The sequence below is a fragment of the Acomys russatus genome, chromosome 5 (assembly GCF_903995435.1).
Source record: "Acomys russatus chromosome 5, mAcoRus1.1, whole genome shotgun sequence".
Classification (NCBI taxonomy): Eukaryota; Metazoa; Chordata; class Mammalia; order Rodentia; family Muridae; genus Acomys; species Acomys russatus.
The window spans coordinates 28559729-28586047 of NC_067141.1; the positions used below are offsets into that span (position 1 = coordinate 28559729).

General features: G+C 55.0%; 1 protein-coding gene and 1 pseudogene across 2 annotated transcripts; one reads left to right on the forward strand and one right to left on the reverse strand.

Moving 5' to 3' along the window:
- Positions 1-757: 757 nt before the first annotated feature.
- On the reverse strand, positions 758-1738 carry LOC127190012 (40S ribosomal protein SA-like; annotated as a pseudogene).
- Positions 1739-4166: 2428 nt separating this feature from the next.
- Positions 4167-25024, forward strand: Atg2a (autophagy related 2A). 2 transcript variants are annotated; one of them, XM_051145962.1, is made up of 40 exons: positions 4167-4456; positions 7050-7212; positions 7311-7463; positions 7591-7690; positions 8146-8380; positions 8724-8820; positions 8901-9062; positions 9160-9300; positions 11091-11328; positions 11421-11568; positions 11647-11739; positions 12476-12631; positions 12709-12952; positions 13102-13198; positions 13296-13452; positions 14008-14150; positions 14231-14346; positions 14452-14609; positions 14942-15092; positions 15209-15402; positions 15515-15595; positions 15854-15960; positions 16047-16139; positions 16581-16651; positions 16847-16923; positions 17346-17516; positions 17654-17783; positions 17864-18078; positions 18487-18695; positions 18925-19060; positions 19774-19977; positions 20166-20267; positions 20356-20437; positions 20530-20662; positions 20755-20827; positions 20948-21030; positions 21292-21413; positions 22655-22809; positions 24017-24169; positions 24239-25024. In XM_051145962.1, the coding sequence occupies exons 1-40, from the start codon at positions 4286-4288 to the stop codon at positions 24473-24475; spliced, it is 5751 nt and encodes a 1916-aa protein (XP_051001919.1). In that variant the 5' UTR covers positions 4167-4285; the 3' UTR covers positions 24476-25024. The 2 variants fall into 2 exon arrangements, with proteins under 2 accessions (XP_051001919.1, XP_051001920.1); XM_051145963.1 differs by having other exon boundaries at positions 17346-17510.
- The last annotated feature ends 1295 nt before the right edge of the window (positions 25025-26319 follow it).

Sequence of the window (26319 nt, forward strand, 5' to 3'; positions counted from 1 at the left end):
GAATGGTAGTGGGCAAACTTGTTCTGTAAATGGTTGGAAAATAAATATTTTAGGGTTTGAAGGCCTCTGTTTCAATCTCAAGTCCTGAGCTCTGCCACTGTCTCAGGAGAGCAACCCTAGACTGCACTTAACAAGTGAACTTGTCTGTACCCCACTTATAATGTATGGGCACTGAAGTGTTTTATATATGAGAATAAGATAATGATAGATACAGGGTACCAGATATTATGTTATATGAGGTTTATTAAATGAGCATGGGGAGGGGGCTGGAGAGATGGCTCAGAGGTTAAGAGCACTGTCTGCTCTTCCAGAGGTCCTGAGTTCAATTCCCAGCAGCTACATGGTGGCTCACAACCATCTGTAGTGTAATATGATGCCCTCTTCTGGCATGCAGGTATACACACATATATAGTAATAAATAAATGTTTAAAAACAAAAAGAGAGCATGGGGAGAGAAGGAAAAGAGGGAGGGGTACCCCAGAGAGAGACACACACAGAGAGCAAGAGTAAGAAGAGAGAGTAGAGAGACAGAGTAAGAGGGAGTAGAGAGAGGGTAAGAAGAAGAGAAAGAGAGGGAGTAGAGAGGGGAGAGAGGGGGGGCCACACAGACAGTGGTTTGTCCTTTTATATGGCCCTGGGCAGTGCCACACCCCCGTGGCAGGTAAGCAATGACATCATAGGTAGGCAGACTGAAGCAGAATCCTAACAAAGTAAATTTTGAGGGATGTTTTTTCATGTCATTAACTGCTATTTGTTATTCTTTTTTTTTTTTTTTTTTCAACTTTTAGAGACTTTATTTTCCTTCCATTTCTCCCTTTGCTCAGGTGTCTGCAGAGCAGCTCAGGACCACTCAGTGGTGGCTCCAACCCACTCAGTGGCCTGCGCTGTGGGAGCTGTTGACCAGTTCTCAGTGGTTGGCTGGGAGCTCCAGTCCTCAGGAGGGAACTGCTGGATGGGTACAGAGGGCACCTGCACACCCTCAGACCAGTCTGCCACCTCTGGCTGTGCAGCGGTGAACTCAGGAGCTGGTGCAGTCCATTCACCCTGGAATTCCTCCTTGGTCACTGCCTTCTCAGCATCAGCCTGCTCCTCCTTCTCAATCTCCTCTGGGTCTCTGGCGAAGTAAAGATCAGGCATAACCTCCCATGGGTGCTCATGGGAGACAGTGCCATGCCTGTGGAGTGCTCCCCGGGCCACATCCTCCACATCAGATCCACTGAGTGAGCTCCCTTGTTGTTGCATGGGATGGCAATGTCAACATAGCGCAGAGGAGAATCCGTGTTGCACAGAGCGATGGTGGACAGGGTGACCTAAGAGGCCTCTGTGAGGGGCTGGTGGTCAGCCCTGGGGTCAGTCACCACTAGAAGCCGTGGCTCCCTGAAGGCTGCTTGGATCTGGTTGGGGAAGGTCCCAGGTGTGAAGCGGCCAGCAATGGGAGTGGCTCCAGTGGCCGCAGCGAACTTCAGCACGGCTCGCTGGTCAGTGCTCCTGGAGGAGATGACACTGACGTCGGCAGGGTTCTCAATGGCAACAATAGCCCGAGCTGCAAGCAACAGCTTCTCCCAGGTCCTCTTCAGATTTATGATGCAGACACCATCACTCTTCCTTTTGTAGATGTGTTGCTCCATCTGAAAGTCAAGGTTGGTGCCACCTAAGTGGGTTCCTGCGGCAAGGAATTTGAGGACATCCTCCTCCTTCATCTGCAGGACATCAAGGGCTCCGGACATTGTGTAAGCTTCCCTTTGAACTTACGATGGGAATCAAGAACAACGCTGTGTGGACCCGTCCCTGAGCAGCGTGGAAAGGCTATTTGTTATTCTTGCTTCCATTTCTCCCTATCCATTTAAGAATATAAAAGTCTGAAGGATATGTAAAAGAAGAAGAAGAAGAAAAAGAAGAAGAAGAAGAAGAAGAAGAAGAAGAAGAAGAAGAAGAAGAAGAAGAAGAAGAAGAAGAAGAAGAAGAAGAAGAAGAAGAAGAAGAAGAAGAAAGCCCAGGAAGGAGGAGGATGCCCTCAGCCATCTATCTAGTGAGTTTTACATCAGCCAAGGCTACACGGTGAGACCTAGTCTCAGAACAACAGTTTAGATTCCAGGCGGTAGGAAACAGTAGACTCTCCATTTATGGGAAGCTGAAAGATTGAATTTAGGATTGGAGATGAGAAAAGCCATTATCTTAGAGAAAGGGCCCCTCCCACCAACTGATGAAGAGGAGTGTCCTTTAATCTCCTGCTGTACATTCCTTAGTGAGGAGTGGGAGAGAGAAAAAGAAAAAAACCTTCATAATCCTATTTTCTAGCCCTTAAATTGGGAACAGTAGAAAAGTGAGTGAGAATGAGGACGTGGCCGCTCCAAAGTGTAGACATGAGGAAGAGTACAGCCAGCGGCAGCTGGAAGAGTCCAGAACAGGGAGAGAAAGAAGTAGCCTGAACTTGGTCCTCAGAGTGAACTGGGCCATTAGAGGAGAGAGAGGAGGAGAAGAGGAGCCGAGAGGCAAAGAAGCCGTAGGCAGCCACTGGTTGAACTGCAGGGTTATGTACTAATCGGAAGGGGCGGGGGAGTAGGGTAGGTTTAGGGGTGGAGGATACCAGTTAGGATGACTGTACCATGTACTTGTGAGTTGAAGCTGAGGAAGGCCAGAGGCTAGGGTAGACCTTGATAGATATGCTAACAGATACCACGGGCATATGTTGATGAAAGAGCCATATGTCTTTTTTTTTTTTTTTTTTTTTTCACCAGAGATAAGAAGAATGATTCCTTCTAGAAGGAGGAACTAGCCGGGCGGTGGTGGCAGTGGTGGCGCACGCCTTTAATCCCAGCACTCGGGAGGCAGAGGCAGGCGGATCGCTGTGAGTTCGAGGCCAGCCTGGTCTACAAAGCGAGTCCAGGACAGCCAAGGCTACGCAGAGAAACCCTGTCTCGAAAAACCAAAAAAAAAAAAAAAAAAAAAAAAAGAAAGAAAGAAAAAATAGAAGGAGGAACTAATCCTGGGCTTGATGGTCCACGCCTTTAATCCCAGCACTCTGGAGGCAGAGGCAGGCAGATTGCTGTGAGTTCGAGGCCAGCCTGGTCTACAAAGTAAGTCTAGGACAGCCATGACTACACAGAGAAACCCTGTCTTGAAAAACCAAAAAATAAAAATTAAAATAAAAAGAAGTAAATACTATCTTTTCCCCCTCAACCAGCCCTCACAGACACGGTTTCTCTGAGTAGCCTTGGCTGTCCTAGAACTTGCTCTGAAGATCAGGCAGGCCTCAAACTTAAGAGATTCCCCTGGGCTGTGCCACCACTGCCTACCAGGGACTATGTCCTTGAGGAATTTGGGAAAAGGATTTTCTTGGGACCAGTAACAAATTTTAATGGAGAAAATCAGGCCTAGTGGTAGCTTTCCGGAAGCAGAGGCAGGTGTGTCTCTTGAGTTCAAGGCTAACCTGATCTACAGAGAGTTACACAGGAAAGCCAAGGCTATACAGAAACCCTGTATGGAAAAAACAAACAAACAAACAAAACAAACAAACAGCAGAAACAATAGTGTCTCTTAAGGGAGCTGTTAATAAGACTGGATAAAAGTTTAGAAAAAGTTTTATAGCCAGGTGTGTTGGCACAGGCCTTTAATCCCAGCACTCAGGGAGGCAGAGGCAGGTGAATCTGTTTGAGGCCAGCCTCTACAAAGCGAGTCCAGGACAGCCAGGGTTACACAGAGAAAACCTTGTCTCGAAACCTCCCTCCCCACCAAAAAAAGAAAACGAAAAACAAAAAGTTTTATAAATGAAAATGTTTGTTAGGGGCCAAAATGCAGGCTGCAGAATTAGCACTGACTTCAACTCCTCTAATAAGCAAACTACAAAGTTACGTGGGACATTGTCTCTTTAAATTCTTCCGAATCACCTAAAGAAGGTGGGCAAGCCCGCACATGCGCACTCTGCCCGGCCCGGACTGTGGCCCTACGGTTACAGGCTTTCCGTAGCTTATAGCAAGGAGGTTAAAGGTCCTCCCACACAGGATTTATGCGCAAGCGTAAACTACGATTGGGAGCATTTCGTCTCGCTGGGAGCCTAGTCCCTTTTTCGCTCCTCAAGGCTCCGCCTCCCGCGCCCAATCAGCAGGCCTCGCCCTTTGCAATGACCAATGGCAGTGAGCGTGGGGGCGTGGCTGGGCGTCAGGGGGCGCGGCCTGGAGCTGAGAGAAGCGGCGGGGTGAACCGGGGGCTCTAGTAAGCAGCGCAGCCGGACGGAGCTCGCCGGCTGGCGGCCAGAGGAAGCGGCCCGGGCCCGGCAGTTCCCGAGATGTCACGATGGCTGTGGCCATGGTCGAACTGTGTGAAAGAGCGTGTCTGCCGCTACTTGCTACAGCACTACTTGGGTCACTTCTTTCAGGAGAACCTCAGCCTGGACCAGCTCAGCCTGGATCTGTACAAGGGCAGCGTTGCTCTGCGGGACATTCACCTGGAAACCTGGGTGAGGAGGCACAGCAGAGCCAGAATTGTGTGGAGGAGGGAGCACGGCGACCGGAGAGTCCCCGCAGAAGGTTTGGGCTGGAGGACAGGCACTGAGTTTGGAGAAGCCAGTGGGTCCCGACCTCCTCCGCCAGGGGCTGGCCCTTCGCTTCTTAACAGAAGCTAGGAGAAGGAGGCGTCCCCGTCTACTCCCTCCGAGGGGAGAAACAGATTGGGGCGGGGTGGGGTGGGGTGGGGTTTGACACTTCTCAAGATAATGACACCATTACTACATAGAGTTGGAGAGCTAGTTGAGGAAGGGGATGCCCGGGAGTTAAGGAGGGGAACCTGCCAGGGCAGTGACAAGAGTTGGAACTGGGGTAGTTGTCAGGGGAGGCTTTGGGGAGGTGTGAAGAGCCCTGCCAGGGGCACCTGTGGAAAGATGTGTCCTGACCTCCTCACCCCTATGATCCTGGGCATAAAGGGTGGAGATCGCCCCCGGATGTGGATGTCAACAACAGCGTCACTGCCTGCTGTGTTGATCCACACCTCGTGTGACTGAGGCTGCTGCTCTCTACTTCCTGCTTTTGGAAGAGTGGGAGGGGCCTAGCCTGGTTTTAGGGAGGGACTTGATCCGTGGCATCTCTACCTGGTGGGCAGCCCTCCAGGAAAGGTGTAGAGGTCTAGCCTGGGGCAGGGTGGGGGGTGGGGGTCGGGGAATGAGATTGGGAGATGATGCTTGGGATGTCTGAGGCCTGGGGTATGAAGTTGGACAGAAGGCTGGGGGTGGCAGGTGAGGGGCACTGACTCACAGCTCAGATGACTAGGGAGTAGCCAAGGAGCTACCAATTAGAGGCATCAGCTTATGGCTGGTGTGGGGCCATCCTTCTTGCAGTAGAATGGGCATGTGGCAGGGCTCCATTCTAGCTGGCTTCTGGGTCTACGGCTCCCTGAGAAAGAGCTAGAGGTAGGCCGTGCCTTGAGAATAAATATGGTTGTAGAGTTGGTGGCATCTCCTAGTTCTTGGCCTAGGAGGCGTCTGACCTCAGCCTCTTAGGCTGCTCTGCAAGACATCCAACATCTGGGCTCCCCCAATTTGCTTTCAGCTCCAGAACACCTCCCCTGTCCACGCTTTTGCTCTTTTTTGGGGGGGGAGTCCATGCCAGTGGCCTCTCCCCTGACAGCACAGGCACCTTACTTAAGCCAACACCCCCTCTCAGCTACTCACCCTGCAACCCCTACCTTGAAGGCTTTCTTTTTTTATTTTGTTTTTTGTTTTTGAAGACAGGGTCTCTGTGTTATCCTTGGCTGTCCTAGACTCGCTTTGTAGACGAGGTTAACCTCGAACTCAGCGATCCACCTGCTTCTGCCTCCCAAGTGCTGGGATTAAAGGCATGCACCACCACGCCCGGCTTTACCTTGAAGGCTTTCAAGGGACCAAGTTGAGATGGGAAGTGAGGCCTGAGTACCAGTCTCAGTTTCATAGTACCTGCAGTGACTTAACACAAGTGCCTAGGCCTCAGTTTCCCCAATCGACGGATAAGAACTTTAGAGTCACTCTCTAGTTGTCTCCTGGCTCTGTCTGTGTTTACTTGTGGGCCCAGCAGGTGTTCCCTGAGGCCCTCTCTGGTACCACCCAGAGCACCTGGGCTCATAGAAGAAGACCCGTGACTCATGACCTTGGGAGCTGCTGGGCAGGCAGAGCTGCAACCCCAGTGCAGACATTTCTATCCTATGTCTCAGACATGTGCAGCTCCACTGTGGGTCTGGGACTCGGAGCCCATTTGGCCTTGGGTCAGTCCTTCTCCTGGACGCTCCACCCTTGACCTCTTTGCTGGCCTATGATGAGCATGGGTTGCTTGCTGCCCCCTTGACTAGGGTTCCCCCCCACCACACACACACTTTCTTGTGCCTGGAATAGGCCACCATCCTATTCCCTCTGCATCCTCGTCACTCTTCAGGTGTCTCAGCCTCAGTGTGCCCTGCTCACCCCTTCCTGGTGCTGCCTGAGTCTGAGACTGCCTACAACTTAGCCAGGCTGGGAGGTGAAGCCATTGATTACCTACCCCTTGCAGCCTCTGATTGCCACATAGAAGAAGGTGCTCAACAGTCTCATGTGTCATGTAGCCCAGGCTGGCCCCTAGCTCAAAAGAGATAGCTTTGAACTCATTATCGTCTGGCCTCTGCTTCCCTAGTGCCAGGGTTACACGTGAGTCTCATCACATCCAATTTCACTCTGCTGGAGATGGAACCCAGTGCTTACTGCCTGTTAGGCAATCACTCTGCCAGCTGTAGACCAGGCTGGCCTAGATCTTGAGACTATCCACCTACCTATGGCTCCTGAGTGCTGGGATTAAAGGCATGTAGGCCACCACACCTAGCAATAAATGGAGTTTTGAACCAAACAGAGAAGGAAACTTTTTAGCTGGTCCAAAGGGTTGAGGACAGTTGTATGGTGGGATGAAGACAGGCCAGGGCAAAAAGGAAGGCCCTGTAAGTAGCATAACGAAGGATGATCACCGGAAGGTGCTCTCCAAGACACTGGCCATGCAAGATTGTGGCAGGTGGCCATATTTGGAGTTTCTGTGAGCTGACTTACCTTGCCTCTTGCCCAGTCTGTGAACGAGGTTTTGAGGTCGATGGAGTCACCGCTGGAACTGGTAGAAGGCTTCGTGAGCTCCATCGAGGTGGCTGTCCCCTGGGCTGCACTTCTCACTGACCACTGCACTGTGTGTGTGTCAGGCCTCCAGCTTACCCTGCAACCCCGCCAGGGTCCAGGTGAGGGCAGGGAAAAACTAAGGTGGGGAAGTCACTGGGAATGGGCCCAGGAGCTTGTCTGGGTCTTTTTTACCCTGAGCCTCTGTTCCTTTCCACAGGGCCAGGGGCTGCGGACTCTCAGAGCTGGGCCTCATGCATGACTACGAGCCTGCAGCTGGCCCAGGAGTGCCTGCGAGAAGGGTTGCCTGAACCGGCAGAGCCGCCACAGCCCCTGGAGGGGCTGGAAATGTTCGCCCAGACCATTGAGACTGGTGAGTAGGCCCTTGGCTGCCGGTCTGTTCTTGGGCCCTCCACATGGCAGTCACCTTTTCTACACAGCCTGGCAGCGACTTGCTCTGCTTTCCACCACCCCACCTAACTCCCGACACTCTTCCTTAGTGCTTCGGAGGATCAAGGTGACCTTCCTGGACACTGTTGTGAGAGTGGAACATTCAGTGGGTGGTGAACATAGCATGGCTGTGGAGGCCCGAGTGCAGAGGTAAGGAGGACAGGGGGATGAGAGAAGACAAATGCCTCTACCCCTACTTCAACCAGGCATTGGGGAGATGGGAGAGGTGGGTTGTCGTGGGAGCCTACACTGGTACCTAGGGCCAAGGGCACAGGCTAGAATGACTGGGGTTATAAGAATTCTAAGGGGCTGGGCGTGATGGCGCACGCCTTTAATCCCAAAACTTGGGAGGCAGAGGCAGGCTTTGAGTACGAGGCCAGCCTGGTCTACAAAGTGAGCCCAGGACACCCAAGCCTACACAGAGAAACCCTGTCTGGAAAGACAAAAAACAAACAAAAAGAACTCTTAAGACTCAGAGAAGTGAAGGTTGGTTGAAGCTGCATGATGGAATCTGGGTTTCTCAGCTCTCTGGCCCTAGAACAGCTTTAAAGATGGGGCTTCTGGCCTGGGGCTGTCTGGACAAGTTCAGGTCCTTCCCTCCCCAGACTGGAGTACTGCGATGAAGCCGTGCGGGACCCCAGCCAGGCACCCCCCGTGGACGTGCACCAACCACCCGCCTTCCTGCACAAGCTTCTGCAGCTGACCGGGGTCTGCCTGTACTTTGAGGAACTGTCCTCCCAGGTGGACCCGCCAAAGGCGCCTTTGCAGATCGGCAGCTGCACAGGCTACATGGAGTTAACAGTGAAGTTAAAGCAGACTGAGGCCTTGCCGGGCCCCAAGGTGAGCCCCGGGCCTGACGGTCAGACCCAGCTGAGCCCCAGGCCACAGGAAGGAAGAGCCGGCTATGGGGGTTCAGAGCTGTAATCTCAGCATCTGGCAGCCTGACAGAAGGTTGTCTTCACTTTGAGTCCAGCCTAGGCTGTAGAGTAGCTCAGGTTCTTGTAGTGGGGATGGGGCAACTGGAAAAGCAAAGACTCCGAAGGATCAAGGGGCCAAGTTCGTACGGCTGCTTGGTAGCAGGTTAAGCCTTACAGCTGATATCTTAGGTCCCCAGGGTATGGGCAGGTGGGCTGTTGTAGTGCTTGGGCTGTAAGGGCTCCATGGCTGTCCGCTCCATCCCCAGTTGGAGGTATCAGGACAGCTGGGCTCTCTGCACCTGCTCTTGACCCCATGCCAGCTTCAGCAGCTTCAGAAACTGCTCAGTGCCATCAACCTTGCAGGTAAGGCTATGGGCACTGGGTGGCAGGTGGGGCAAGCTCCATGTGACCACACAGGCTGTACTGAACTATCTCCCCTGCAGATCCAGGAGGCCTGGCTGACAAGCTGAACAAGAGCCGCCCCCTAGGTGCTGAAGACCTGTGGCTCATCGAGCAGGATCTGAACCAGCAGCTGCAGGCTGGTGCTGTGGCTGAACCCCTGAGCCTGCACCCCATCACCAACCCCCTCAATTTGGACAGCCCTGGTGGGTACCAAGCCCTTTCAGGGGCAGTTTGTGTCAGTGCGAGAGCTGGGGTGGGGGCAGCCTATCTGTTTCTGACTGCCCCTCACCTCACCTCCAGATCTCTTCTTCTCCATGGCTGGCCTCACAAGCAGTGTGACCTCGGCTGTCTCTGAGCTCTCCATGTACAGTGTAGACCTGGGTTCCTCTGTTCACAGTAACATGGCCTTCCAACGGCCCTCTACCCCAACCCACTCCGGTGGTAAGTCTTCAAGTGGACTGTCTTTTTTAGGGGCTGATTTCAGGGGCAAGATGGAGTGGAAGGGACCTCAGGACTGTGGGGTAGATGTATGCAGCAAGCCCCAGTGCTGCCTGTAGACCCAGCATCAGTGGGCTTCCTCCACATCCTCTCTCTGTGGAAGCTGGTACGGTCATGTAATATGCACAGTCTGATTTTTTTTTTTTTCCGAGACAAGGTTTCTCTGTGTAGCCTTGGCTGTCCTGGACTCACTTTGTAGACCAGGCTGGCCTTGAACTCACCTGCCTCTGCCTCCCAGGTGCTGGGATTAAAGGCGTGCGCCACCACGCCCGACTCGGTCTGAATTTCTTAGTCAGTGCTCTTTAGACTTGGTTTCCCGTTATACAGACAGGGCATAGTATGACCAAGCTGTATGTTTTAGTTAGGTAACTGTGTAGGTTAAAGACACATCAACTGATCCCTCTAGCACCTTTAGAGGATCACACTGAGCATGGTCAGAGGGTCAGAGTCACCCTGAGGAAATCCCCTTTGGGACCTGTGGGATATAGCTTGCCACCCCACAGTCCGGCTTAGCCAGTTTCTTCATTATTTCCTCTTCTCTTTTTAGTTTTTTGAGGTGGGGTTTCTCTGTGTAGCTTTGGCTGTCCTGAAACTGTATACCAGATTGGCCTTGAACTCAGCGATGCACCTGTCTCTGCCTCCCTAGTGCGGGGATTAAAAAGGCCTGCGTCACCACTGCCTTTAATCCCAGCCTTCAACCTTGACCATGCCTGAGGTTCTCCTTTTTTTTTCTTTTTTCTTTCTTTTTTTTATTTTTAAAGCATTTATTTATTTATTTATCTTGTATACAGTACTCTGCCTGTATGTACACCTGCATGCCAGAAGAGGGCATTAGATCACATTATAGAAGGTTGTGAGCCACCATGTACTTGCTGGGAATTGAACTCAGGACTTCTGGAAGAACAGCCAGTGCACTTAACATCTGAGCCATCATTCCAGCCCTCTCCTATCCTATTTTTCCTTTTTTTAAGGTTTATTTACGGCCGGGCTGAGGTGGCCCACGCCTTTAATCCCAGCACTTGCAAGGCAGAGGCAGGTGGATTGCTGTGAGTTCGAGGCCAGCCTGGTCTACAAAGTGAGTCCAGGACAGCTAAGGGTACACAGAGAAACCCTGTCTCAAAAAACCTTAAAAAAAAAAAAAAAAAGATTTATTTATATACTATTCCTGCATGTGCACCTGCCTACCACAAGAAGTAACCAGATCTCATTATAGATTCATTATAGATGGTTGTGAGCCACCATGTGGTTGCTGGGAATTGAACTCGGGACCTTTGGAAGAGTAGACAGTACTCTTCATGTCTGAGCCATCTTTCCAGCCCTCCTTTTTTTTTTTTTTTTTTCTTGATAGAGTCTCACTTATGTAGCCCTGGCTGGCCTGGAATTCCCTCTGTATACCAAGATGAACTCAGAGATTTGCCTTACTGTGCCTCCTGAGTATGGGGATCAAAGGCGTGTGCCACCATGCCGTGCCTAGTCAGGGTTTTCCCAACCCCCTGCTCAGTAGTCAACAGTGGCTCCACTTAAGACACCCAGGAGCAGCCAGACGTGGTGGCCCACGCCTTTAATCCCAGCACTTGGGAGGCAGAGGCAGGTGGATTGCTGTGAGTTCGAGGCCAGCCTGGTCTACAAAGAGAGTTCCAGGACAGCCAGGGCTGCTACACAGAGAAACCTTGTCTCGGAAACAAACAAACAGTGATACGGAGGGACCCCTTTTGAAGCCTCTACTCCCTCAGGCAAGAAGGCCCCAACTCCTCTTCTGGACACCTTGCGCCCTGACTCGCTGCTGAAGGTGACCTTGGGAGGTGTGACCCTGACCTTGCTTCAGACAGCTGCCCCATCTTCAGGACCACCTGACCTCACCACTCACTTTTTTGCTGAGTTCGATGCTGCCAAAGATGGGCCTTTCGGCTCCCGAGACTTCCACCACCTCCGGCCACGCTTCCAGAGGGCCTGCCCCTGTAGCCATGTCCGGTACGCACCACAGCCCAAGTCAGGGACCTACACGGAGTACCCAGAGAGCCCAGAGCCCGCCCCCTGACTAAAGCGTGTGTTCCTGCCCACAGACTAACAGGCACAGCTGTGCAGCTGTCCTGGGAGCTCCGGACTGGTAGCCACAGTCGAAGGACAAGCAGCACAGAAGTGCACTTTGGGCAGCTGGAGGTGTTGGAATGCCTGTGGCCCACGGCCACCTCAGAGCCAGAGTACACAGAGGTGAGGCAGAGGAGGGGCTTGGGGCTAGGTGGGAGTCAGGGCCGCCTGACCTCCTTTACCACGTGTGTCCCCTTGTAGCTCCTCTGCTTCCCCAGTCGCTCGGGCTCCCAAGCCTCAGCCCGACCCTGTGCCCACCTGCGCCACACGCAGACCCTGCGCCGGGTCCTCAAGGTACACACCCCCTGCTCTAGCCAAACTGCGGCTCCCACCAGGGGCCCTTGTGCACCTGTCCCCATCCTGACCTTGCTATTATCATGGCCTGGTGGCCTCTTCCCTGCCTCTGCTGAACCTGTAAGGTGGGCAGAGCCAAGTGTTGATGGCTTTTGTTGGATAAGCCAGCATGATCTGGGGTGGTGGCGCAGACCTTCAGGCCCAGCATTTGGGAGCCTGAGGCAGGAAGATGAGTGCAAGGCCGGTCTGGTCAGCCGAGTCAGCTCCTGTGTGTGTGTGTGAGAGAGATATCCCGTGCTCATCGTCACTGCAGGGTCTTTATTTTATTTATTTATTTATTTACTTATTTATTTTGGGTTTTTTGTTTGTTTGTTTGTTTGTTTTTGAGACAGGGTTTCACTGTGTAGCTTTGGCTGTCCTGGACTCACTTTGTAGACCAGGCTGCCCTTGAACTCACAGCGATCCACCTACCTCTGCCTCCCGAGTGCTGGGATTAAAGGAGTGTGCCACCACACCCGGGCGAATTGGTTTCTCTCCTACCATATGGGTATCAGGGATTAAACTCAGGCTACTGCAGGGTCTTTAAAGCCTCCTTCCCTGCTGTGGCTCCTGCCCCAGCTCCTCTCCCATCCCTGGGAAGCCCAGAAGCTTTGTTTTGGTTTATGAAAGCCACTTCCTACCCTGTCCTCACTCACCCTTCAGCCCTTGCTAACCCAATCACCTTCTCTCTGACTAGAGCCGGTCTCGGCGCTCCACCGCCTACCATTGCCACTCTGAACTGTCCCTGGACCTGGCCGACTTCCAAGCCGAGGTGGAGCTGGGGTCCCTGGACCGCCTTGCCACCTTGCTCCGTCAGATCACCGCCCCCTCTGAGCCCCCTGCTGGCCTGCTAGTGAGATGCCCTTCTGGTTCTGTGCTGGGGTGGGAAGCAGGCACCTAAGCCCCGTCTAACCCCCAGCCCTTTCACAGACAGATCCCCCACAGGCTACTGAGCAGCAGACACTGTTTCGGCTCTCAGCGCCCCGGGCCACCCTGAGGCTTCGCTTCCCCATCCCAGACCTTCGGCCTGAACGGGACCCCTGGGCTGGCCAGGCTGTGCGGCCTGAGCAGCTGCGACTGGAGCTGAGTGAGCCCCAGTTCCGCTCAGAGCTCAACAGTGGGCCTGGTCCCCCAGCTCCCACCCGCCTGGAACTTACCTGCTCAGACCTGCAAGGTAGGGGTGTCCAGGGAACAGCTGGGACAGGCTGCAGTCCAGGCAGAGAGCAGAGAGGTCCTTTTTATCCAAGGGACACTGGCCTGACCCAGCAATGGCTAGGGAAAGGAAAGGTATCAGTGAGACCCTGTCTCCTCTGTCCCCTCCAGGAATCTATGAAGATGGCGAGAAGCCACCTGTCCCCTGCCTACGCATCTCCAAAGCTCTGGATCCCAGGAGCTCTCAGGCCAAGTACTTCCTACCTCAGTAAGTGGAGGGCTGGAAGGGGAAGTTCTGGGGGTGGGGGTCAGGGGCGGACAACTTGTGGTGGTGGCAGGCCACCAACAGTCCTGTGTCTTGGCAGGGTAGTGGTGACCCTGAACCCCCAGTCCAGTGGCACACAGTGGGAGACAGCTGAGAAAGGCCGGGATCTGGAGCTGTCCACTGAGAGCCTGTGTGAGCTGCGGCAGCCCTCCCCCTCCCCCTTCTCCTCCAAACGGACCATGTACGAGACCGAGGAGGTGAGGCGCCCCCTCCCTGACTCCTCCACCCCAAGTGCCACTCCTGAGAGGAACCCCTTCTGTTCTGAGTAACAAGGGACTCAGAAGCACCCGTTCTTGCCCAGGGGGAGGGATGGAAGTACACAGAGGAGGCCATTGCGTGCTTCAGCCATCTAACAGCTACACCTGGGCCTCCGGATGCTCCGCTGCAGTTGATGGGGATGAGTGCTAAGTGCCAGGCAGTGAGTGGCCTGAAGCAAGGCCACCTGGGGTCCCGGACAGGCTCTGCTCCCTGGTGGCTTGTGTGTTTGCTCCCTGGTGGAATTGCTCTCGAAGGCTAGTGTGAGGATTATAGGGATTCACATCCACGAAGCCTTTAGAGTGGGGGGAGGGGGAAAGCTCATGCACTGTGCCCAGAGGAGCACCCCCGCCCCGGGGGGAGAGATAGATAGATAGATGGACAGACTGTCCAGTGAGCACATGGGTGGATGCTGGATGGATGGATGGCAGCATCTCCAATTCTGAAGCCAGAGGCAGGCCTGGCAGGCCTCCTGGTGACCTTCCTCACCTGTCCAGATGGTGATCCCTGGAGACCCCGAGGAGATGAAGACATTCCAGAGCCGGACGCTGGCACAGTCACGCTGTACCCTGGATGTGATGATGCCCAGTGCCCACATCTTCCTGCCCAGCAAGGAGATCTACGAAAGCATCTACAACAGGTGGAGACACAGGGCAGGCTGGGCTGGGCCAGGCCCTCGGCCCTGTCCTCTGACCTGTGCTATCGCCACTCCCATGTCAGGATCAACAACGACCTGCTCATGTGGGAGCCTGCAGACCTGTTTCCCACGTCCACCACTGCTGCTTGGCCGCCCGGCTCAGTGGGGTTCAAGATGTGCAAGTCAGCCTTCAAGCTGGGTATGAGAGCGCTCCTGGCTGCATGGGAGGGAGGAGTAGGTATGGCAGGGCTGGGCCTGCCCGCCCCCGACATCTGCTCCCCACCCAGCCACCCTGTTCCCTCAGACTCAGACTCAGATGAAGAAGACACCCAGTTCTTCTCGATGGCATCGGGTGCCCCCCAGGCTCCTGCTCCTGAGCCTTCCCATCGTCAGTCCCAGAGCGCCTTCTCCACACTGGTGACCGTGCTGAAGGGTCGGGTCACCGCCTTCTGTGAGGCAAAGGTGAGGCAGCCCAGAGCAGCGAGTAAGCCCCCCACTCCAGAGAATTCCTCTTGTAGAGCTACACACACAAGCCTGCCAGCTTCAAGTTAGGAACCGAAAGAGCAGAAGGGCTAGTAGCACCCACTGCCACAGACTGCCCGCCTCCCCACACCCCCATCAGCCCTCACAGCGGCAGCCGCCTCCTAGCTGGGTGGCACTTGTCCTTCCCCTTCGGCAAGAAGCACATGGTACTGATCTCCAGTAACATCTGGAAGGAACTGGGGCTGCCTCAGGCGTCACTGTGTCAGGCATGCTGGGTGCTGCACTGAAGCTAAGCTTGTGCACACCTGCAGGATGAGACCGGGAAGCGGCTGGATGTCACTCATGGCGAGCTGGTACTAGACGTGGAGCAGGGCACCGTTTTCACCGTCGCCCAGTACTGCGGCCAGCCAGGGCTTGGCTACTTCTGCCTGGAAGCTGAAAAGGCGACACTCTACCATCGAGGTGTGGGGGCCACTGCACTGGATATCATGCCAGGGTGGGGAGGTTTCCGGAGGGATATGGGCTGTCGGGGGGGGGGGGTCAGCAGCCTCAGCCAGGCTCACAAGATTCCTTCTCAGCGGTCATTGAGGACTACCTGCTGCCCACTCACTTGGAACTGCCCAGCTTTGCTCCGCCATCTCAGCTGGCTCCAACCATCTACCCATCAGAGGAAGGGGTGACTGAGCGGGGAACCTCGGGCCGCAAGGGCCAGGGCCCCCCCATGCTGTCTGCAGCTGTCCGTATCCACCTGAACCCCCATAAGAATGTCAAGGTACAGACTCCCCCGCTGCTCGCCCACCCACTGGACTTGGGAAACTTCCTCCTCAGTGCACACGGAGCCCATGGGCCCTCACTATCCTGGCTTACTGTATCTCCCTCCACAGGAGTTTTTAGTGACAATACGGCTGCACAAAGCCACTCTACGCCACTACATGGCCCCACCTGAGCAGAGCTGGCACTCCCAGGTGAGCAAAGGTGCCTGGGAAGTCATGTGATCCTGTGACTCTGGACTTCTGATTTGGGCAACCAGGTCAAACATGGGCTGAGAAGACCAGGGTGAAAATATGGACTCAATTAGAGCTGGCCCTGGTCAGAGCTCCTAATAAGGGGTGTGCTGGGCAGCTAACAGGTAGGGTGCCACAGGTTCAGGACAGGAAGGTATTGGAGCAGGAGGAGGAGGTCACTGTGTCCTCACTATCCACCCCCCACCCCGACCTGTGTAGCTGTTGGATTTCTTGGACGTCTTGGACGACCCTGTGCTGGGCTACCTGCCCCCAACAGTCATCACTGTCCTACACACACACCTGCTCTCCTGTGCTGTGGACTACAGGTACCCAGGCTCGGGGCTAGAGGGGGCAGGGGCAGGGGCCATCCCTCCATGCCAGAAACCTGCTCCAGCCCCAGTCTGCCCCACAGGCCCCTCTACCTCCCTGTGCGTGTCCTCATCACTGCTGAGACCTTCACCCTCTCCAGCAACATTGTCATGGACACCTCTACCTTCCTGCTCAGGTATGCGGGCTGCCCCAGGCCTGGTCCATCTACTCCAGCTGGCCTGCAGCTGACTTCCTGCTGCCTGTTTACCCAGGGTCTCTTGGAGCCTGTCTGATTTTGGGGTGATGGTGCCCGTATCCTCACACATCCTCAGGAATGTCAGTTGTCTCCACTTCTGAGCCTCAGCATCCTGGATTTGTAACTCCATCCTGGGAGTTCTGTAAAGATACAAAAGGACAGAAAGAAAGCTGGAATATAGCGCAGAGCTAGATGCAGCCCAGCAGGATGCTGAGGCTCAGAAGTGGAGACAACTGACATTCCTGAGGATGTGTGAGGATACGGGGCACTTGGGCCTCTCTGCCTGTTATCTCCAGGACCCTTTCTACCCCCTTGCCCAGCTGCCACTGAGCTGCCCCCTGCAGTGGCTCCCGGGCCCTTCTCAGCCCTGTTCCCTGCCAGGTTTATCCTTGACGACTCCGCTTTGTACCTGTCCGACAAGTGTGAGGTGGAGACCCTGGATCTACGGCGAGGTGGGCAGGGCCTGGGTCGGGCTCCCCTGACATGGAGGGGACAAGTCCCCGCCATACTCAGAGCAGCCAGGTGTCACTCAGGCTGCCCATACATGCATGTGTACCAGACACAGTAAAATCTTGCCCTGGTAATGGGTAGGGTAGGGTCAATGTGCAGGGAGACCATGAGAACCTTACTTCTGCCCTCTGCCTCAGACTATGTCTGTGTCCTGGACATTGACCTCCTGGAGCTTGTGATCAAAACCTGGAAGGGCAGCACCGAGGGCAAACTGGTAAGTGTGAGGGGTCAAGGGTTAACCAGGAGGGTCACAGTGCATGCCCTTGCCTTGCCGGGCTAGTATTCCTCCAGGGAAAGACCAGGTCCCTTGAGTATCTTTCCAACTCACTGAGGCCAATAGATGGCACCTGCAGGCAGGACAGAGGGAAGACCCAGGGAGACGGCCACCGTGGGGCCCAGTTTTCTCATCTTCATTAGACTGAAGTCAGGGCGGGTATCTGGGTGAGTGGCAGCCCCATCGGCTATCTGGGATGGCTACACATTTGGACAGTGAGGTACTGCTTTAGCTGGCCAGACAAGGGAAGGTCCCCCTTGCTCTCCTTCCCTCTGTGTGGGAGACAGAACTGAGATGCCCTGTGGGAAGGGGAGCCTGGCTGGTGGTGGCTCCTGTGCCAATGCCATGGCCATCACCCACAGAGCCAGCCACTGTTCGAGCTGCGCTGCTCCAACAATGTGGTGCATGTGCACAGCTGTGCCGACTCCTGTGCCCTGCTGGTCAACCTGCTCCAGTATGTAACCAGCTCTGGTGACCTGCACCCCCCACCCCGGCCCCCCAGCCCCACGGAGATCGCCGGCCAGAAGGTACAGGTGAGGCCTGGCCACAGAGGCTACCAGAGCTCGGCCAGGCTCCTCTCTTTACACAGACACAAGGCGGGGAGTACAGGGGCCCTGGAGCTGCCCCTCCCTCTGGTGCTCACTCCTGCCCCTTCCCTTTTCTGGCCCAGCTGTCGGAGAGCCCTGCCTCCCTGCCCTCGTGCCCCCCAGTGGAGGCAGCCCTCATCAACCAGGGAGACCTGAACGATGCTCTTCTGGATACTGAGCGGCGTAGTCTGCGGGAGCTGGCCCAGTCATCGGGTCAGTGTGGGCACTCTGGGGACAGCAGACCCCAGCAGGTGCCCTCGGCCACATCTCACATTGACCTCTTTCTTCCATAGGTGGCCCTCTTCCTCAGGCCTCTCCGGTCTCCGTCTATCTGTTCCCAGGTGAACAGAGTGGGGCCCAGGCCTCTTTGCCTCCTCCCGGGGCCCCTTCTCATACCTTGGGGTCCTGTTCTAAGGCAAAGGAACATGAAAAAGAAGAGGAAGGGGATGGAGACACCCTGGACAGTGATGAGTTCTGCATCCTTGACGCCCCTGGCCTAGGCATCGCGGTGTGTTGGGATGGGAGTTCTGGATGCTCAGGTGGTTGCTCAGCCCTTCTAGAACTCTTGGGTAGGAGAAGCAGCCTGGGCTCTGGGCTCAAAAGAACAGGTGGGACAGTCAGAAGAGGAGACACAATGTATTATACAGAGATGGGGACAGAGGAAGAAGGCCCAGTTAGCAGAAGGGCGGAAGGGGGGACGCATGTAGCTACACAGGTCAGTGCAATGTCCAAGCTCATTGAGGTTCCAGGACCAATAGGAACAAGGGACCCCTGGACAGACCCAGACAGGCACTGGGCTGGTAATCTGGAAGGCCCATTGTTTTTTTACATAGAGGAGGAGAAGAGGGAGACATAAAGGCAGATGCTGGGGGACCACCTCTTGGTCACACTTCTTCCCTCTGCTCTTTCCTGGCAGCCCCGAGATGGGGAGCCCATTGTGACACAGCTGCATCCGGGCCCCATCGTCGTGCAGGATGGACACTTCTCCCAGCCCCTGGGAAGCACTGACCTGCTCCGGGCACCTGCGCACTTCCCGGTGCCCAGCAGCCGTGTGGTACTACGAGAGGTCTCCTTCGTCTGGCACCTCTACGGGGGTAGAGACTTTGGCCTTCACCCCACTTACAGGTTAGAGGCACATGGGTGGCAGCTGGTAGGCCTAGGATCTGGGCATAGCCTAGCTGTGGCCTCCAGCAGCTGGCAGCCTCATGCATTACACTGCCCTGACCTTGCCTTCTTCTTCGTCCTGGCCTGAGACTAAGGGTCTCCTGCCCCAGGCTAGAAGGAAGGCCTGTGCCGAGGCTGTAAAGAGCTGATGTTTCCTCAGTTAGCTTGTCGCCATGTGTCTTTTTCTCAGAGCAAGAGTGGGCTTCACAGGCCCCAGGGTCTCTCCTTCGCGCTCCTCTGGTCCCAGCCGGCCCCAGAACTCCTGGCGTACACAGGGTGGTGTCGGCCGCCAGCACCAGGTCCTTATGGAGATCCAGCTCAGCAAAGTGAGTGCAAGGCTGATTGGGGACGCGGGGTGGACACACAAGTGACACTCTGGGGAGAGGAACCGTGTCAGCTAACGCAGAGCAGCAGGGTGTGATGAGGACGGATTCCGGGAGCCACAGGCTCCACACTGTCTCACGCGAACAGGGGGTGCTTAAGCGGGTGTGAACCCGAGAGGGTGTTCAAGGAATTCCAGCTGTCTTAGAGCTATGTGAGGACAGGTGACAGAACATGCAAGGCTGTTGGTGGAGGGAGGGCTCAAGAGGCAGCATCCTAGCAGAAGCTAGAAGGCCAGGTAGGAGCCAGAAGCATCCAGAAAGAGAAGCTTGACTATGAGGCAGGCCTGGGCCTGCAGCATGGAAGCCAGTCAGGCACACAGTGCAAGAGCAAGGCCAGGTCTGGAGGGGACTCCCAGCCCATCTAGGACAGGGCAGAGAGGATGGGGCCAGCCTGGGCAGAGGGAAGACATCAGAAGGGACAGTGTCTGACAAGCTAGGCCCCTGCACCTTCAGTTCAGCAGAGGCTGTGAGGGGCTAGGTTGAATTTGGACAGGCCAAGTTTAGTGTGGCTAGGTTGGCGCCAGTAGGATCAGCTGTGTTAGCACCCCCTGAGGTAGGACTGGGACAGAAAGTGTCTCTGGGAGGGAAGGGGCCTCAGCCAGATCTCCCCAACCCCCTTGGGCCCAGGACCTAACTCAGGTCTCATCCACCCTCAGGTGAGCTTCCAGCATGAAGTGTACCCAGAAGAGTCAGCCATAGCTGGGGGCCCTGGCCAGGAGCCGGAAGAGCGGCCACTATCCCGCCAAGTGCTCGTCGTTCAGGAACTGGAGATCCGAGACCGGCTGGCCAGCTCCAAGATCAACAAGTTTCTTCATTTGCACACAAGCGAGCGACTGCCAAGGCGCGCGCATTCCAACATGGTGCGAGTGCACCTGGGTGTGGGCAGCCTCTTCCCCAGAGGCCCTCCTGAGGGTGTTGTCTGTCTGGAGGACAGAGCCCAGCTAGGGCTCGGTGGAGGGGACAGCACAGAGGCAGGGTTGATGGCAGCTGGGAGTGGGGCTCCCAAGGCCCAGCAGATCCCATGTTATTCTCTGCTTTCTTTGTTTAGCTTACCATCAAGGCGCTGCACGTGGCTCCCACTAGCAGTCCGGGAGGGCCGGAGTGCTGTCTTCGGGTCTCCATGATGCCTCTAAGGCTCAATGTGGACCAGGTGAATAGATGAGCAGGCAAGGGCGGAGCCCAATGTGACCCTCTCGTTAGTGCCAGGCCCTGGATCTGACCCAAAACTCTCCCTGCAGGATGCCCTCTTCTTCCTCAAGGACTTTTTCACCAGCCTAGCAGCCAGCATCAACCCCATGGTCCCAGGAGACAGTTCTGAGGGTGAGAGACCAGGCCAGAGAGGGGAAGTCTAGATCCTGAGTGCCCCAGCATTCTCCGTCCACGCTGGATCTGTGTGACCTCTCTTCCTCCAGTTCACCAAGAGACGCCTGGCCAACCCAGCAGCCCCCAGGAAGGGCAGCCTGCAGGCACAGGAGCAGCAAGCAGCCCACAGGAGGCTCCAGGCAGTGGCCACAGTTCCTCTGACCAACAGCCCATCTACTTCAGGTAGGGAAGAGGGGCTCTGGGCCAGGCCGTGTGCAAAGCTGGCCGGTGACCAGGTCAGGGAGCAAAGACGCTCTCTTTTCTTCCCCTTTCAGGGAGTTTCGCTTCACGTCTGAGGTGCCCGTGTGCCTGGATTACCATGGCAAGCATGTCACTGTGGACCAGGTGGTGAGTGCTTTTGGCAGGCAGGCCCTGTGAGCTGCTCTCTGTGGGTCCAGTGTCTGGGACCAAGATTCACAGTGTGTGTCCCCAAACACAGGCACACGCACTCTGTCCCCCTCCCAACAGGGTACTTTCACAGGACTCCTAATCGGCCTGGCACAGCTCAACTGCTCCGAGCTGAAGCTCAAGCGACTTTGCTGCAGGCATGGGTGAGCCCCCGGCCCCTGTGGGCAGCGGTCTCCAGCCCTCTCTGCTGTTTCTCGTGGGTTGGATGGCTTTGCCCAAATCCTCACTGTTCTCAGGCTGCAGCCTCTTCTATAGTGGCCTGTGTCACTCCACACTGCCGGGTAAGACCCTGGGGTAGTCAGCAGTGCTCACGGTTCTCAGCTTAGATGTATCCAGTCACACTTGCCCTGGGCTCTCAGTGTGTGGCTGTCCTCTGTCTCACCCTTGTTGCCTCTCCCTTGCAGCCTCCTGGGTGTGGACAAGGTGCTAGGCTATGCCCTCAACGAGTGGCTGCAGGACATCCGCAAGAACCAGCTTCCTGGCCTGCTGGGAGGTGTGGGCCCCATGCACTCAGTTGTGCAGCTCTGTGAGTGTTCAGCACTGACAGCTCTTGTTTTGTTTTGTGTGTGGTGGTGGGGTGCATGCCACAGAGTACATGTGGACGTCAGGACAGCTTACACAGATCAGTTCTCCCCTTCCACTCTGTGAGTCCTGGATACTGAGCCGGGTCAGCAGAGCTGGCGGCAGGCACCTCTACCTGCTAAGCCATCTTGCTGGCCCTCCTGTTTATTTTATTTGACTTTTAAGACAGAGACTCACTATGTAGCTCTAAGTGTCCTCGTACACACAATTTTTTTTAAAGATTTATTTATTATGTATACAGTGTTCTGCCCACAGGCCAGAAGAAGGCATCAGATTACATTACAGATGGTTGTGAGCCACTATGTGGTTGCTAGGAGTAGAACTCAGGACCTTTGGAAGAGCAGGCAGTGCTCTTAACCTCTGAGCCATCTCTCCAGCCCCCATACACACTATTCTTGAACTCACAGAGGTCCACCTGCCTCTGCTTTCCAAGTGCTGGGTTAAAGGGCCCTGGAACCCAATGTTATTTACTTTTGAGTCTTATAGAGCCTGTGATGGCATCATGGGTATGTGACAGCGCACCTGGCCTGTGCTGTCAAGCCTAAGAACTCTCGGAATTGCCCTTGGGTACCTGGAACTGTCATGTTGTGCCTGTAATCCAAGCTCTAGAGAGGCAGAGGCAGGAGGGTTGGTTGTTAGTTCAAGAACAACCTGAAGAGGGGCAGGCCAGGGGAAGCTACTTATAGAAAGATTTGTCTTGCTGGGTGTGGTGGCGCACGCCTTTAATCCCAGCACTTGGGAGGCTGAGGCAGGTGGATCTCTGAATTCGAGGCTAGCCTGGTCTACAAAGTGAGTCCAGGACAGCCAAGGCTACATAGAGAATCCCTGTCTTGAAAAACCAAAAAAAAAAAAAAGAAAAGAAAAGAAAAGAAAAAAGAAAGAAAGGTTTGTTTAAAAAAAAAAAAAAAAAAGTTAAGGGGCTGGAGAGATGGACTGACTGTACTTCCAGAGGGCTTGTGTTCAAATCCCAGCAATCACATGGTGGTTCACAGCCATCTATAATGTGATCTGATGCCCTCTTCTGGCATGTGGACAGAGCAGTGTATACATCATAATAATAATAAATAATTGAATCTTTTGTAAAAATTAAGGAAAAAGAAACTGGATTTGGAAAGGGGTAAGGGTCCGTGGGCAGAGGAGGAAGGCTGGGGCAGGCTTGGCATCCCTGATAACCCTGTACTCCAGTCCAAGGTTTCCGGGACCTGCTGTGGCTGCCCATTGAGCAGTACAGGAAAGATGGGCGCCTCATTCGGGGGCTGCAGCGAGGGGCTGCCTCCTTTGGGTCATCCACGGCCTCTGCTGCTCTGGAGCTGAGCAATCGGCTGGTCCAGGCCATCCAGGTGAGTGCAGGCTGGGACAGGAAGGGGCCGAGAGTGTTCTGGGCTATCGGAGCCCACCGCATTGCCGAGCTCACAGCTATCTGTAAGTGGTGAGCCTACAGTGAACAGGTGCAGAACTGGCTCTGGCCACCTCCACCCCCAGCACAGCCTGGTCTCCAGGGGAGGGGTTAAGTTCTGGGGTCCGGCTGGGTGAGCCTGCAGGCATGTAGGAACACTAGGTTTTGGGAGCCCCTTGAGCTCAGTCCAGAAGGGGAAGGCCAGGGCTTCAGGGGGTCTGGAGTGGGAGAGAACACCGGCTGCAGGGTGGGTAGTCAGAAGGTGGGCTTACTTTGCTAACTCTCGGGTCTTCTGTACAGGGGTGTCCTCGCTGGGGAATTAGACCACTCAGGCAGGTCTCAGCTGGGGGCAGCCTCGGTGTGAGCCCCACAGCAAAGCTTTCTCCAGTGGCCAGTGCCCATACCCACTGAGCCATCTCACCAAGCCCAAAAGGTTTTCTCCCTTCTTTCCTTCCTTCCTTCTTTTTTTTCTTATTTACTTATTCTTTGTGTCTACAATGACTAATATTTTAGGTCAGACAATTTTGGGGAATCAACTCTCTCAACCATGTTGGTCCCCAGGTTTGGGGATTGAATTCAGGTCACACTGAAGCAAGTGCCTTAACCTTTGTAACCATCTTGACAGCCCCAGAAGGGTTTGTAAATGTCTACAGTTAAGGAGGCCTAGCACGCATGGGTGCCTGTATCCCCAGCACCAAAGTGTCTAGTGCCCTCTTCTGGTCACCAGGGGCACTGCATGCACACGCCACCACTTAAATAAAAACAAATGATAGTATGAAATTTTAAGAAGTTTCTTTTGTTGTTGTTGTTGGTTTTTGTTTGTTTGTTTGTTTGTTTGTTTCGAGACAGGGTTTCTCTGTGTAGCCTTGGCCATCCTGGACTCACGTTGTAGACCAGGCTGGCCTCGAACTCACAGCGATCTGCCTGCCTCTGCCTCCCGAGTGCTGGGATTAAAGGTGTGCGCCACCACGCCCGGCTCTTTAAGAAGTTTCTTAATCATCACTGAGGTGGGTGATAGGGACTGCTGAAGGAGAAGAGGAAGGAAAGGAGGTAAAGGCTGACTAGGACAAGGAGCAGTTATGCTGAAGGAGGCCTTGTCCCCAGGCTGGCCTGCAGGCCACCTGTCATTGTCCAGTTCTGCTCTCCTTCAGGCTACAGCTGAAACAGTATATGACATCCTGTCCCCTGCATCTCCCATCTCCCGCTCCCTACAAGACAAGCGCTCTTCACGGAAACTGCGTAAAGGCCAACAACCTGCTGACCTCCGCGAGGGCATGGCTAAGGCTTACGATGCTGTTCGAGAGGTAAGAACCGTCCTCGACCCACTCCCGGGAGCCCCACCCCCACTCTTACTGACCCTCTGACCTCCACAGGGTATCCTGGATACAGCTCAGACCATCTGTGACGTGGCATCGAGGGGCCATGAGCAGAAGGGACTGACGGGTGCCGTGGGGGGCGTGATCCGACAGCTGCCCCCAACAGTGGTAAAACCAATAATCCTAGCAACTGAGGCGACATCCAACGTGCTAGGGGGCATGCGCAACCAGATCCTGCCAGATGCACACAAGGACCATGCTCTCAAGTGGCGATTGGAGGAGACCCAGGACTGACTGCAGGCACCCAGGATCCACCCACTGCCCCACAGTGGTGCCGCCAGCTCCCCGTTTTCCTGATTGCTGTGACCCACAGCTAGGCCACCAGACCCTTCAAGGGATAGCCTCTGTGAAGGATGCCTACCCAGCCTGCCTGTTGCCAATTGGCCGAGAGAGCAGGGCCTCCCGGCTTTGGGGCCTCTGCCCTGTCTGTGCACTTTCGTTTGGAGAGGAAGGACATTGCTCCTCCCTGTTACCTGGGCCCACACTGACGCCTTGTTCCAGCCTGAGGACGGAGGCTTGTGGACCCGTGGACCCCACTCAGCCAAGTGTCTCTCCGTGTCTCATGGGGAGGTGGGGGATAGCTGCCATGTGGGTCAGTGTATTTTTAAGATCCCTGAGCGTGTGGGTCAGTGTCTGCATGAAGTGGAATAAACTTGCCCACCGCCAGCCCCTCTTCCAGGTCCTCTACCTGTGAGGCCCCAGTCCGCCCTTCTCTGCCTATGCCTTCACCTGCCCGGTCCCACTTCTGCACGCAGTACCCACTCGTTGCCACCAGGGGGCACCGTACTCCATCCTCATCCTGCGGCCGCAAGCCAGCCTCCCTCTTCCACTTTGAGCTCAACCTATCCTGGGTGCCTGTTACCTTGACTTCTTAGTGGTGGTTGCTGAGTGAAGCTGGGAGGAGTTAGTTACCTGGCGGTCCCAGAGAAGGAAGAGCCCTAGGAGGCCATACCAAACCCCATTTATTTTTTTGGTTATCCCTATCAGACCCCAGGGTCCAGCCTTATTCTTGGGGCTAGAGCAAAGCAGGGTTTCTGGCCCCTCCTGGGACGCTCTGGATTCTGGCCTAAGGCTGTATCTGTTAGTCTGACAGTGTCCAGGTCTGTCCCACTCTGGAAGGCTGAGTCCTGGGCCCTCTGGAGGCTGGTCCTACCATTTTCAGAGAATGGCTTTTGGCATGTCTGTGCCTTATGCTGGGACAAAATGCCCTCATCCTACATGCCTTGTTGACAAGGAAGCCGCCCCAGCCCTCACCCTCATAGCACTGCCATGAAGTGGACGGGCCTGTGGGAAGATTGAAGATCAAGTTGGGAACCAGAGAGCCCTCACCTTGCTAGTCATCCCTGGTGACCTCTGTGTTTGCTGCAGTCTTCTCCTCTTTTTTGGTTTCAAACATCATAGAACTGAGTTTTGAACAGAGAAGACTCATCCCTGTCACCCATCCCTAAATTTGGCTGCCTGTGGTTAGCTAGGGCAAACAGAATAGGCAAGAGGTCAAGCCAATGTAGCCCAAGGAGAAGACAAGCCCATGGCAGCTAGGGTCTGATGCCACCAGGGAGCTGGCACTTCCTGGACCCGCCCCACCAGCTGGGGCACAGTCCAGATCTACTGCCCTTCGGACCCCGCTTGCGATCAGTATTGATGGCAGTGGGCTAATGATTAACGCTACTAGGGTTGGGCCAACGGCTCAAAAAGCTCAGCCCAGGGTGGCCCCACTTCCTCGTTCCCCGAAGGCCGGATAGGTCTGAGGTAAGAGCTCCCAGACTGTCTCCTGGAAGGCTGAGCACCCCCACTTCCAAGCCTTCCTGAGGAGCCATCAGCCCTTCTGAGAAAAAAAGAAAAGGGTGGGCCTGGGGACTTTGGGGAAGCCCATTGCTGTTCTGTGCCTCAGTTTCCACCTTTGGGTGAGGTGGCTGCAAGCATCTATGCCTGGAGCTTTCCTAAACAGCTACGTCTGTCTTCCAGAAGTGTGGCTGCCTGATGCAACAGGAGGCTGGGCTTGTTGGGGTTCCTGGGTCTTGGGAGACAGTTGGTCATCCAGTCGGCCATCTTTCACAGCCTGTCCTTCAAGGGGGAAG

Coding starts and splice junctions, on each gene's coding strand:
- Atg2a (XM_051145962.1), top strand. CDS start 4,286: ATGTCACGATGGCTGTGGCCATGGTCGAACTGTGTGAAAGAGCGTGTC. Junction 8,821..8,900: donor CAGTGCCATCAACCTTGCAG/GTAAGGCTATGG, acceptor TCTCCCCTGCAG/ATCCAGGAGGCCTGGCTGAC. Junction 14,610..14,941: donor CCGCCTTCTGTGAGGCAAAG/GTGAGGCAGCCC, acceptor GCACACCTGCAG/GATGAGACCGGGAAGCGGCT.